General features: G+C 39.5%; 1 protein-coding gene across 5 annotated transcripts in view; it reads right to left on the bottom strand.

Moving 5' to 3' along the window:
• Positions 1–212: 212 nt before the first annotated feature.
• Positions 213–13,732, bottom strand: part of mffa (mitochondrial fission factor a) — a 40,201-nt gene continuing 26,681 nt past the window's right edge. For 3 of the 5 annotated variants that reach the window (XM_060834473.1, XM_060834472.1, XM_060834475.1), the window contains 3 exons: positions 10,933–10,995; positions 7,538–7,622; positions 213–1,651 (listed from right to left, as the gene is read on the bottom strand). In XM_060834473.1, coding sequence (XP_060690456.1) covers positions 1,520–1,651; positions 7,538–7,622; positions 10,933–10,995 — 280 coding nt within the window. In that variant the 3' untranslated portion in view covers positions 213–1,519. The remainder of the gene's footprint in view (positions 1,652–7,537; positions 7,623–10,932; positions 10,996–13,732) is intronic. The other 2 variants (XM_060834474.1, XM_060834476.1) reach the window with 1 other exon arrangement.

Genomic DNA, 13,732 nt, shown 5'->3' with positions numbered 1-13,732 from the left:
ATTTTCAGAATTTCAAAATTAAAAGTACTGATTTTAAATTCTAAAATGGTCATTTAAGGAATACAATTCATGTTGTTGAAATGACTAGTTCAGGCCTCTGGATTACTTAGCCTAGTGATTCTACCTGCTCCCCTTCTATCTACAATCTATGAGATAATGAATCACAAAAAGTGACACAAACACTAAATAACAACACAACATTCTGATTTCATTTTATTTATTGCCACCTTGTATATAGTCAACTATATTTACATATGCAGTTTCAATCTTGTGCAAGCTTGCTTACATAAAAGGTCATTAGAAAAAAAAAAGTTTGCCACAGTTAAAACATTTGCACACTGTAAACCCAGAAATACATTTCCATCTGGGCTATGTTTGCATTGATGCTTCTGTAATAAATGTCTTTTAACAAGGTCAAATTTTAAATTTGTGCATATGCAGGTCAAGTACAAAGTAGGTAATATACTAAAAGATATCTCATTGAAACTGTCACACTGTAAACATTTGTCTGATCCAAACGTCAACAGAATACATTAAGTTAAGGTGACACAATGACACTTATTCTTCCAGCATTCATGGAAAACATTTTCCCCCTCCCCTAAACATCCAGTCCCTCCACACACATTTACAAAACAACTTTTTTGGAAATTTTACTGCAGAACAGTATTAACAGAATAGAAATATTCACAGGTTCAGAGGATGGATGGTTAAATGAATTGGATTGACTTGATCACCACCAAACTCCCCCAACCACCTACAACCCTGGTTCTAAATTGCTTTCATTACTGCACAAAAATGCCAGGAGCCAAAACATAACATACTGACATTTCAATGCACAGCTAAGTACATATCAGTCTGCATCAGAGTGCAGGTTCACATGAAAATTAAAAATAAAAGTCAATGAAACAGGATATGTTTTTGATGCACACATAAAAATATAAAGGTTTATTCTCATACTCCAAAGTATTCCTTTCAAAATCAGTGCAAAAACAAAATATAGGCCCCTTTAACTAGAAATTCATCTTCATGGGACAATGGAATACAAACACCATATATATGTACATCACTTCAAATATAACTCTTGCAAAATCTTTTATATGTAGTCCCCCTGATCCAGCAAGTCATAAATTCAAAGAAGCTGCTTGTTAGCTTTATTCGCTGTTCAGTTCCATGACATCTTCTGTACTGGTCCTACACAGTCACATGCACATTAGATTCAATGACATATTTTAAAGTTCTGAAAACTACATATCTCCTAATCACGGGCATGCAAAATGAGTCAACTGATGTCTTATGAAGTGATGCAATAAATATTTTAAATTGAAGCAACAAAATATTCCTTTCTCCCCATGATTTCCTTTTCCTGTTTTGTATGGAGTGAGCAATCTGTGTAAGGACCTCAAGGAAATCTGCAAGGTGCAGGAGAAGCAATAAAAATATCCCTGGCCCTTATGTCACCAGCTGTTTTTGAAAAGACCTGTTGTTCGGTTAGCACATGAAGAATTCATACAATGCCTATTCAGCGCCGAAGCCAAAGCCAGCTATTGATCAACCAGAACCCTACTGTTATTGAGTAAATGATGATTTCTCGTCGGGTGCGCTCTCTGTTTTCTTCCTCCAGGAGCTGGAGTCTACGGTTGAGCTTAATTATCTGACAGCAAGACAAAATAAATATCAAAGTTAAAGATAAGCAATTAGGTATTTGAAACATAATGCTACATACTGTCACAAAGCTAGCACTTTTTCTTCTAAAAGCTGCTCCTTGGCTCAAGGAAACTCTGTCCTTGATTTTTTTTCCAGAATGGTAATAAGTCAGGCTGGGCTCTAATCAGTCCGGATTGGTACAGAAATGAAAAGAATTTTGGAGAGGCCTTTTGTTTATATGTTAAGAGATGAGACTTCAAGCCAAAGTGGTCATGTTTTAGAAGTGACCTGTATAACAAAAAGTGGTCAGCACTCTAGCTAGCTGAGCTGAGCTGAGCTGAGCTGAGCAGCTTTTAGTTGAGTCTGAACTGGGAAGTTCAACAGGAAGCTGTATAGAAACTCTTTCTTTCTTTCTCTCTCTTTCTGCTTTTCAACTTCAAGCTGGAAGCATGTGTTCCATTGATACTCGGTTTTTAAGAAAGTTTGCTTATTGGGACTGTTTGTGTATATTCAGAACAGCATAATTAAGTCTGGTTTGGAGAGACTGAGTTCTGTAGGGGTTCTTTATTCTGTTCTTTGTGTTCCATTGTGTAATTTTGTGAATTAACTATTGTCTGTTTTAAATCTAGTAGTCAACCTAGCCAACTTACTCCAGGTAATTTTCACTATACACTTACCTAAAGCAAAGTCATGGTCTGGGCTGCCTGCTTAAGAATATTGAGTGGTCTGGCTTAGTCCATAACAGATTGGGGGCTCTTTGCGGGATTTTAAACACAGAGGTAGGTGCGAGTGTCTTTATTTTGGGTGCCGGTTTGGTTGGGTAGACAAAGCTTGGATAGTAATGACCCTTTCAGCGGCCAAAAAGTTTCTGGATGTGGATGCAGTGATTTTGGAAGTCTTGCAAAAAGCGAATAAGACCAAGTTGCAAGAATTAGCAGAGAAGCTGGAATTGGATCTGCTGTTCCTGTGAGGAAAGGAGAGATGATTACAGCAGTAGCTCAGCATTTAAACTTGCTGGAGAAACCCATCAGAATCTATAGAGATGGCAAGAATTGAATTAGATAGGTTAGATGCATGAGATGAGAAAAGGGCAGCATAAATGAAACAGTTTGAGCTGTGATTATCAGCAGAAGAGAAGGAAAAAGAGAAAGCAGAGAAGGAAAAAGAGAGAGCCTTTGAACTTCAAAAACTGACACATAAAAAGGAAAGGTAAAAACAATGACCGCAGATGCTGGAAACCAGATTCTGGATTAGTGGTGCTGGAAGAGCACAGCAGTTCAGGCAGCATCCGAGGAGCAGTAAAATCGACGTTTCGGGCAAAAGCCCTTCATCAGGAATACAGGCAGAGAGCCTAAAGGGTGGAGAGATAAGTGAGAGGAGGATGGGGGTAGCATAGAGTATAATAGGTGAGTGGGGGAGGGGATAGGTTGAAAAGAAGATAGGCAGGTAGGACAAGTCATGGGTACAGTGCTGAGCTGGAAGTTTGGAACTGGGATGAGGTGGGGGAAGGGGAAATGAGGAAACTGTTGAAGCCCACACTGATGTCCTGGGGTTGAAGTGTTCCGAGGCGGAAGATGAGGCATTCTTCCTCCAGGCGTCTGGTGGTGAGGGAGTGGCGGTGAAGGAGGCCCAGGACCTCCATGTCCTCGGCAGAGTGGGAGGGGGAGTTGAAATGTTGGGCCACAGGGTGGTGTGGTTGATTGGTGCGGGTGTCCCAGAGATGTTCCCTAAAGCGCTCTGCTACGTGGCATCCAGTCGCCCCAATGTAGAGAAGACCGCATCGGGAGCAATGGATACAATAAATTATATTGGTGGATGTGCTGGTCAAACTTTGATGGATGTGGAAGGCTCCTTTAGGGCCTTGGATGGAGGTGAGGGAGGAAGAGTGGGCGCAGGTTTTGCAATTCCTGCGGTGGCAGGGGACAGTGCCAGGATGGGAAGGTGGGTTGTAGGGGGGGCGTGGACCTGACCAGGTAGTCACGGAGGGAACGGTCTTTGCGGAAGGCGGAAAGGGGTAGGGAAGGAAATATATCCCTGGTGGTGAGATCTGTTTGGAGGTGGCGGAAATGTTGGCAGATGATTTGGTTTATGCGAAGGTTAGTAGAGTGGAAGGTGAGCACCAGGGATATTCTATCCTTGTTCCGGTTGGAGGGGTGGGGTCTGAGGGTGGAGGTGCCGGATGTGGATGAGATGCGTTGGAGGGCATCTTTAACCACGTGGGAAGGGAAATTGCGGTCTCTAAAGAAGGCGGCCATCTGGTGTGTTCTGTAGTGGAACTGGTCCTCCCAGGTATTTGCATCACGATCAGAGGAGGTACCTGGGGAGTATGATGAGGTGAAAAAAGCCATTTTAAGTGCATATGAGCTTGTACCAGAAGCCTATAGACAATGTTTCAGGTCAAACCTATCTTGAGTTTGAAAGTATCAAAAGTAATTTTAATAAATGGATAAGAGGTTTAAAAAGCGAGCAAACCTGTGATGCCCTTAATGAAGTAATTATTTTGGAGGAATTCAAAAATTCACTGCCTGAATTAGTGCAAACTTGTGGAAGAGCAGAGAGTTAAAACAGCAAGGTTAGCAGCTGAAGGGGCTGATGGTTAGGAGCTGGTCCATAAAACATGGTTTGGCTTCCAGAATCAATTTTAGTCCATGAGGGATAGAAACTGGGGCAATGAGAAATCCTCACATGGAAAGAAAAGGTGGATCTCAGTGAAGATCATAAGGAGAACTTACCACAGGGTAAAAAAGAAACCCTTGAATGGGGACAAAGAAATTAAAAAGCTCCGGTGTTTTCATTGTAATAAAGTGGGCTATATGAAATCAGTGTTGGTGGGCAAGGAGAAAGCCAGATGTATGAAAACCAGACAAGCCTGGAAGTTTTGTTGGACTAATACCAAAAAGCACAAGGGAAGTTAGACAACTGCCTCAGAATGCACAAGATGTTCAGAGGTTGGTTAAGGAGGAAGTGCCAGATCTTCTTAAAAACTATACACATGCAAGGGTAAAGGTTATTCCAAACAAATGTGAGGTGATGCATCAGAAATCCTGATGAAGGGCTCCTGCCCGAAACGTCGATTTTCCTGCTCCTCGGGTGCTGCCTGACCTGCTGTCTTTTCCAGCATCAATCTCATCTTGACTCTGATCTCCAGCACCTGCAGTCATCACTTTCGCCTAGTTGATTTTAACTTTACTGCGAAGCCTCTTGCAAAGATGCCTACCTTGAAGCAGCTCTCCCCCTCTATCTACAAAGATCTCTGAGTCTCTCTCACTGCAACTCCTTGGTCATCCCGTCTGGAATGCGTTGCCAGCAGAGGTAGTAGTGGCAGGCACAGGAAATTCATTTCAGGTGTGTCTGGACAGATGCATGAGTAGGTGGGGAGCAGAGGGATAAAGATCTTTAGGAATTGGGCGATAGGTTTAGACAGTGGTTTTTTTATCCGCTCAGGCTTGGAGGGCTGAAGGGCCTGTTCCTACGTTGTAAATTTTCTCTGTTCTTTATTCATATAAACCAGGAGTAGTAGGTAAGGAGGTTATGATATTAAGGACACTGAATGCTCTCACAGTCTGTAATGCTGAAGGATGAGGAGATATGCACTCCTGAAGGACTACTGCCAGAAAAGGTACTTGTAACAGGAATTCATGGTGAGGCAAAAAGTGCTCAGTTATGTAAAGTGAGGCTAGAGAGTCCAGAGAAGAGTAGAGAATTTGTGGTAGGAGTACTGGACAAACTGTCAGCTCCAGGAATACAATTTGTCCTTGCAAATGATATAGCTGATTCACTGGTAGGTGTGCTGCCTACTCTAGTTGAAAAGCCCATGGACATGCAGGCAACTGAAGACATGGAGAATGTTTATCCAGGTAATTTCCCTGATTGTGTGATCTCAAAATCACAAGGCATAAGTTGAAGTACGAGAGATCAAAAGGCACAAATAAGGAAGCTGACATAGCTTTATCAGAAACTTTCTTTGATCAGATAAGTCGAACAGAGAAAGAGCAAAGAGGTAAACATGCCAGTATCTTTAGCTCTGCAAAGCTAGTTAAATTACAGCAGAAAGATGAGGAGTTAAAACAGTCATATCAAAAGGCATTTACAGAGAAAGAAAGTTAATGCATTCCTGTGTGTTATTACTTAACAAATGATGTCTTAATGATAAAATGGAGACCATCACACATCTAAGCAGATGGGAAATGTGCAGAGATTTATCAAATTGTTTTGCCAATAGGGTATACAAAGGAGGTGCTGCGAGTGGTGCATGAGTTAACAGTTGGAGGTCATTTAGGGGTGACGAAAACACAGTCTGAAATACAAAGACATTTTTACTAGCCTGGACTACACAAATATGTAGTTGAATTTTGCCAGACATGTCACCCATGCCAGCAGTAAAACCTGCACCTTTAATACCTATTCCAGCATTTGAGGAACCTTTCACAAGAGTCTTAATTGATTGCACAGGTCCCCTACCTCAAACAAAAAGCAGGAATCAGTATTTATTAACAATAATGGATGTGTCACCTAGATTTCCAGAGGCAATCCTATTACGCAACATCACAGCTATAAGGGTTGTAAAAGAATTACTTAAATTGTTTTACTAGATCTGGACTGCCAATGGAGATCCAGTCAGTTCAAAGATCAAACTTCACTCCAAACTATTCAAGGTGGTTATGGATAACTTGGGAATAAAACAATTCAAATCTACTGAGCACCATCTGGAATCACAGGGAGTGCTAGAGAGATGGTAAACACTAAAGACCGTGTTGACGGCTTTAGGTCAGGATTATCCAGATGATTGGGATAAGTTTTGTTTCTAATTTTTGCGATCAGAGGTGCACTGAGTGAATCAACCAAATTCAGTCCGTTTGAATTAATTTTTGGGCATGAAGTAAGAGGACCGCAAAAATTGATTCATAAAAATTAATAAGTCAGAATTCAGAGGCCACTCACTTGGACTATGCGTCAAATTTTAGATAAAGATAAAATAAAGCTGGAGAGTTGGCTGGACAGCATTTAAAAGTATCACAGGCATACAATCAAATAGGAAGCCGTTAAGAAATCACAAATGCTGAAAATGTGTTGCTGGAAAAGCGCAGCAACACATTTTCAGCTCTGATCTCCAGCATCTACAGTCCCCACTTTCTCCTAGAAAAAATCACAAATCCGCAATTTTGCAAGTTTACTTCCAGTAACAGGTGAGCCTTTAAAAGCAAGGTTTAGTGGACCTTAGGAAATTGAGTGAGGCGAACTACTTGATAAGGACTCCAGACAGGAAGAAATCTCACAGTGTCATGTGAATATGCTCAAAATAATTGTGATCAGGAAGGAAAGCAAGAAGAGGAGGTGTTAATGATAACAGTACAGAAGGAAGAACCAATTTCAGAGGATTCTGAATTGGACATTCCTCAAATCAAATTGGATAATGAAGAAGTTGTCAAAAATTGGGATAAATTATTGAGTTACCTTCCACAAGAAAATCAAATTGACCTGAAAGAATTATTACTATCACATGGGGAGGTATGTGGAAATAAACTGGGAAGTACTAACCTAATTGTGCACGATTACAATTTGTAATATGTCCAATTACCGAAGCAAATTGCAAAGTTATGGTCGGCGGCTGTCTGTTGAAGAATATTTTGAGTGGTCTGGCCTAGTCCATAACAATGTGTTCAAGCATCATTTGAGTGATTCATTTACATGCTTGGAAGATTTTCTTTTTTGGTGGAAGGAATACAAAGTGCATTATTTCAATGTCCTTGCTTGCATTCCACTGTATTCTCAGATGAACAGTAAAACAAACCATGCACCAAAAAATGTTCTTTGGTTTACTTGCCAGAATCGTGTAATATGAGCGTATTTATGCAAAAACATTGGTGAGAGTTCTCATAAATTAATGTTGTACCTGTCTTCGTAAGGAAACGGAATCCACTACTGCCATGTCATCTGGCGTTCCTTCCACTGCAGAATCGCAATTTGAAATGCTATACCTAGGGAGAAAGACAAGATGAGACTATTTTCTGTAAACAAAAATCAACAAACAATTCATTTCGTTCAACTTTATCACACTTGCAATAAGTTAAAGAAGACCAATGTTGATGAATTACTAGTTTCACTTCCCTGCAGTTACTGTATGGCATATCCAGATTACTTATCATGGTTGAGTTATTGATATCTTCTCTGATTATTGATATGTTCATTTCTAACAGTAAGTAGTTAAACAACAGAGTTGTTAATAAAGGAATTCTGCTGTAATAGTAAACAACAACCAACTGCAGGGTTTAATTTTTTATGAACAGGTTAACAAAGCAACTGTCATTTGATGGGTACTGCAAAAGCCTCCACCTAAAACGCTGAAAAAACTTAAACTTTAAAAAGCAAGTTAAACTTTTAGTATGGCAAAAGGTTGATTTTCCCTTCAATTACCTCTTCACTGAAGATGTTACCCTGTATATATATTGGAAATTGAAAAATCCAATACGGATCCAAAATCAAGAAACAAAATGAATTAATTGTGCAATTAAACTAAAAGTAAATACATATTAAACTAAAATCAAGTAAATACATATAGTAAATTGACCTCTGTACCAGATTTAACATGGGAACCAATGCAAAACTATGGTAAATAAATGCCTATTATTGGTCCTATTAAAATCATAGTCAGGGCCACATGTCTCATCTATGCTTAATTCACACTATCCCTCACCCTACTAAAGTCAAGATTGTGATCTCACATTACAAACACAATTATTCAGACTCCCAATGAGGTAAACAAGAGTTGCATCCAAATTTAATTTCTTCCCCACCTTGTACCTTCCAAAAACACTTTTTTCTGACTTTAAAACAGGGACCAATTTTGGGGTGGCAGGGGTATAGTAATCCAGAATGCTGGGCTAATCTTTTGGGACATGAATTTGAATCCCACCATGGCAAATAGTGAAATTTAACAAATTTATGGAACTAAAAACTGGTCTCGTTGATTGTCATGAAAAATAAAATCTGGTTCACAAATGTCATTTAAGGAAGGAAATTTGCCACCTACTGGTGATCTGGCCTAATGTGACTCCACACCAATGTAATGTGGTTAACTATTAACTGCCCTTTGAAGTTGTTTAGCACACCACTCAGTTTTATCAAATCACTTCCAAGTCCAAAGAATGTGCCAGACACTGCTTTCATCATCCTGGATATGTCCTGTCCCATCAGCAGGATGGGCCCAGCAAAGTGGAGGGGTTGCCCTAGGAGTCCTCAAAATTGACTTCAGACCCCAGAAGTTCTTCTGGCATCAAGTCAAACATGGACAAGGAAACCTCCCATTGTTATCAAATATGCCTTACCAACAAAAGGGAAAAAAAAATCCATTTGTCCTAGTCCACCCCAATCTACTTGTTTCAGATAGATTTGTCCATGACAGTATCAGTGTGATTGAGAATAAAGTCCCACATTCACGAGGACATCCTCTATCTTGCTGTGTAGCACGACCTAGGTATGAAGTGGGACGAACTCAAAACTCGACATCCACGAGTGCTGTCGATCATCCAACAGCAGCAGAATATATTCAACCACAGGCTGCAACCTCCGCCTGAAATATCCTCCACTGTACCATTACTATCTAACCCTGGTTCGAGGGAGAGTGCAGGACAGCTGCCAGGAGCAGCACCATGCAAACCTAAAAGTGAAGTGTCAACCTGGTGAAGCTACCTAACAGGACATCTTGCATGCCAAAGAGCAAAAGAAGCTTGCAATATACAGGGCTAAACGATGCCACAATCAATCAGAATTAAGCTTAGCAGCCACTTCCAGTCATCAATGGTGATGGATAACTAAACATCTATTCGAAGGAGAAAGCCCCAAAAATAACCCCATTCTCAAATGATGGGGAACCCTGCAAAAGACAAAACTGAAATATTTGCATCTGTCTTAAGCCAGAAGTATTGGGTAGATAATCCATTTCATCCTCATCCCGAGATCCTCAGTGTTACAGAAGCCAGTCTTCATTCAATTCACTCTGTGACATCAAGAAACAACTGCAGGTATTGGATACTGCAAAGGCCATGGGCCCTGATAATATTCCAGGAACTGGAATAGGGCTGGCTTCTGGTGCAGACCTTGCTATGCCCTCAGCCAGACTGTTTGGGATATAGCTAAAACACTTGCATTTACCCAACAATGCAGGTTATGCACTGTGCACAAAAAGCAGAACAAATTCAACCAAATAAATTACTGCCCAATACCACTCTTCATTATGAGCAAACTGATGAAAGGAGTCAGCAATAGTACTAAAAAGCAGCATTTTACAACACTGTTTGGATTCTGCCAGAGCCACTCAGCTCCTAACCTCATCACAGCCTTGTTCAAATACAACAAAAGAGCTGAATTTCAGGTGAGGGGAGCATGATTATTCTTGACAACAACACAGCATTTGACTTTGGCTAGTGGAGTCATGCCTGGCACAAAGGAAAATGGCTGTGGTTTCTGAAGGTCAATAACCTCAGCCTCAGGACATCACTGTAGGAATTCCTCTGCGTAGTGGCCAAGGCCCAAACATCTTTAATTGTTACATCAATGATAGTTCATTCATCTTAATGGTCAGGAGTAGGGATGTTTATTAATGACTGCATGATAGTCAGCACCATCTGCAGCTCCTCACATACTGAAGCAGTTCATTTTGCAGCAAGACCTGGACAATATCCAGGCTTGGCCTTACAAATAACAAGTAACATGCACTCCACACAAATGCCTGACATTTACTATTTCTAATGAGAGAAAATCTAGCCATTACACTTTAACATTCAATGACATTATGATCGCTAAATTCTCCCACTAACAACATTGTGGGAGTTACCACTGACCAGAAACTGAACTGGAGCAGCCATATAATACTGCAGCTGTAAGGGCAGTTCAGAGGCTAGGAATTCTCAGCTGAGCACTTCAACCTTCACAAAGTTGACTAAACTAGTGCCCCCAACCTCACACAGTCTGTTTGCTATCTCCACGCCACAAATGTGATGAAACACCCCCACTTGTGTGGATGAGTGAAGCTCCAACAGTCCAGACATTTGACACCATCCAGGACAAAACAGCTCACTTGATTGTCACCCCATCCTTCAAATTATCTGGATTTTAAATGTTTCATTCTTTGACTACTCAGATGATCAATTCTTGTCACAACAATCTTGCAAGTAATAAACTTTATCCTTGCTTAGTGATGTGTTAATCAAACAATTTCTAAAGTTGAGAAACAAAGGAGAGGGGCTAATATCAAAGCCTAAAACAGAGACCAAAAATGGCCATATTTACCTGGAACAATCAAGCTGAGGGTTCGATGACGTAGAACAAGTTGACCCACCATGAAGTACTGCTCTGGTTTCCAGAAAAAGACAATAGGACAGATGACAGTATTCAGGATATAGAATGGCAAAGGAAACGACAGGAATAAATACATGCAGACTTAGACAGATAGATCTTAGATTATTATAACTATAAGATGCAATGTTACTTTTCCATTGAAAGTACAACTTCCGTTAGCATTTGGCCTTTAAAATGTAGCAAAAGACCTGACTTTTTAGTTTTGAAAATCAAATCGTCAGGACTCATTTTAAATTATGTAGAAGTATACTCCCATGCACTGCTTTACTATACACAGTAATGGCCTTAATTGTTCACAATCTCCACTGTACTCTCCATACTGCACCCTTTAAGAATCAACTCTAGGTACCATCACACACAGGTGAAACTGGATGAAATTACCTGTTACACCTTCAAAATGACTGTGCAAAGGATCTGGGGGGTGGGACTATCAACAACCCACAACATCAACTTCTGATATTAAATACATTTAGCTGTATCGTATATCATTTCATGCAAAGTGGGCTTTACTAGTTAAGCCACATTTGTTACCCTAGCTGCCCTGCAGAAGGGGATGGCGAGCTGCTTTCTTGAACCACAGTAGTCCATGTGGTGCAGGTACAACCATGGTACCAATAAAAAGACAGAGTTCCAGAATTTTTATCATGTGACCTGAAGGTACAACAATATAGTTTCATTTTGGGATAGTATGTGGTTTAGAAGAAACTTACAGGTGACGGTGTTCCCATCCATCTGCTGCCCTTGTTCTTCAAGGTGATTGAGGTTAAGGTTATGGAAGGTACTGCTAAACAAGACTTGGTGAGTTATTGCAGATCTATCTTGTGTGCAAGTGGTGGAGGAAGTGTAAGTTTAAGGTGGTCAATGGGGTGCTGTTGGAATTGCACTTGAGTGGAAACTATTCCATCACATCCTTGATTTGTGACTTATCAAACTCAAGGTTTTACAGAACGGAAGAGGAATTTACAAAGACCTTGTGGGAAAGGGTAGAAGAGGAAGAGCATACACAGTCCATAAGGTACAATAACTAAGTTCATTCTTTTGCAGTCATCTTTAGAGTCTTTCACAAGTCAGTAGTATGTAAACCATTCTGCATGACAGTGCACAAGCAAAAAGTATGCATATCAAACTGATGCATCATTACACAGGAAAGCAACCTTACCCCTACCACCTAGGTTATACTGGTAAGGTTGAGAAAGTCTTTCAGAAGCAGTTATCAATTCTTTTTCTTTAAATAAAATGTCAGACAAATGTTAGGTCCTACAGTGGTTGGAAAGAATTGGTTAATGAAAATAAAAGTTGGACTTTTAGTTTGCTTTTAAATGTATTTTATGGTTTGATTCACTTGTCTGGAGTGGGGAAAGAGAAGAAAGGATTTTGATGGCTTTGTTGCACTTTTACATCCTTGGAAAAGCAAAACTTATAGTTAAATACAGAGTCATTAAATGTATATAAGAACCTGTAACCTTTGATTGTAAGTAAATAATTTTCAAAAGCAAGAATTTTGTAGGCTACACCAGTTCAGTTGCATGCTAATCAATCTCATCCAACACAAGATACGATATAGCAGCACTATAATCACTTACAATACTTCACATCATTAGAATTAAAAAAGAAAATAGCTGAACTAAAGCACTGTTTGCCAATAAACAACCTGTGTAAGCTAGAGAATTTCAAAATGTAATTGCAAGTTACTGCATATTTAAAATACAATAATAGATTGTTTATAAGAAAGTAAAACTCTTGCTTGGCAGGCAGGTCCAAAGTTCACTTTTTGTTCACTAAATATATGCTTTCTTGAAAACACCTCTGAATATATATTTAAGCAATAATTAATATACTGATGGTTAATAGCCATTCAATTTCAAAACAAAGGAACAGGAGGATAATTAACTTTTGGAATACATATCTTTACACCCAAATGTGTTGGCTGTACTTGAAGTTTAAAATAAACTAGTTCATTACTAAAAATATTTTTCAGTCCAATGTCAGCTGTTTGACTACAACTGAGCACTTGCACACTTTTTTTGCAGGACTGGTATGAACATGCAGTAATATGCTACATGCTGTTTACAAACAATATTAGTTTTAACATTGTTTAAAGAATGTCCAGACATAGGAAGATTTATGTACCATACAAAACTTTAAACTTTTTTTGACAATTGTGCAAAGTAAGCCTGATTTTCTATTAAATAGGAAGGATAATCCACATAATTTAAGCAAAAATTGTTAAAATGCCTTTGACATTTGATAAACTGGTTAAATTAAGGTTAAATTGCTGTGATCAAGCATGCGTAAGGAAAATGACCTGTGCTTTTTTCAGTAAATTAAAGAAGGTGCTTGATTTACAATGTGGCTACAATAGTTTATGTAGCCTTCAATGTTGCTGATTTAGGAATTTGCCTCCGATAACAAATACAACTTTTTTTTTTAAAAAGTGCACTTTCTTAGTCTCGATTTTATCAATTTCCAACATATTACAAACTGCTATAACCAGTTTTTGCAAGAAATATGCAATTTGCTTTTCAGTCAATAAAATCAACGACTTCAGTAAGACGTTCAACAAGGTTCGCATGGTAGACTGGTTAACAAGTCTACATCACGTGGAATACAGGGAGAACTAGCTACTTGGATACAGAACTAGTTCAACGGTAGGAGATGGAGGGTAGCGGTGAAGGAACAAAAACATAGGTTGCTGGAAAAGCTCAGCAGGTCTGGCAGCATCTTTGAGAAT

This window comes from Hemiscyllium ocellatum, chromosome 13 (assembly GCF_020745735.1).
Source record: "Hemiscyllium ocellatum isolate sHemOce1 chromosome 13, sHemOce1.pat.X.cur, whole genome shotgun sequence".
NCBI lineage: Eukaryota > Metazoa > Chordata > Chondrichthyes > Orectolobiformes > Hemiscylliidae > Hemiscyllium > Hemiscyllium ocellatum.
The sequence above is the reverse complement of the archived record's forward strand: the minus strand, read 5'-3'. Positions and strand labels throughout refer to the sequence as shown.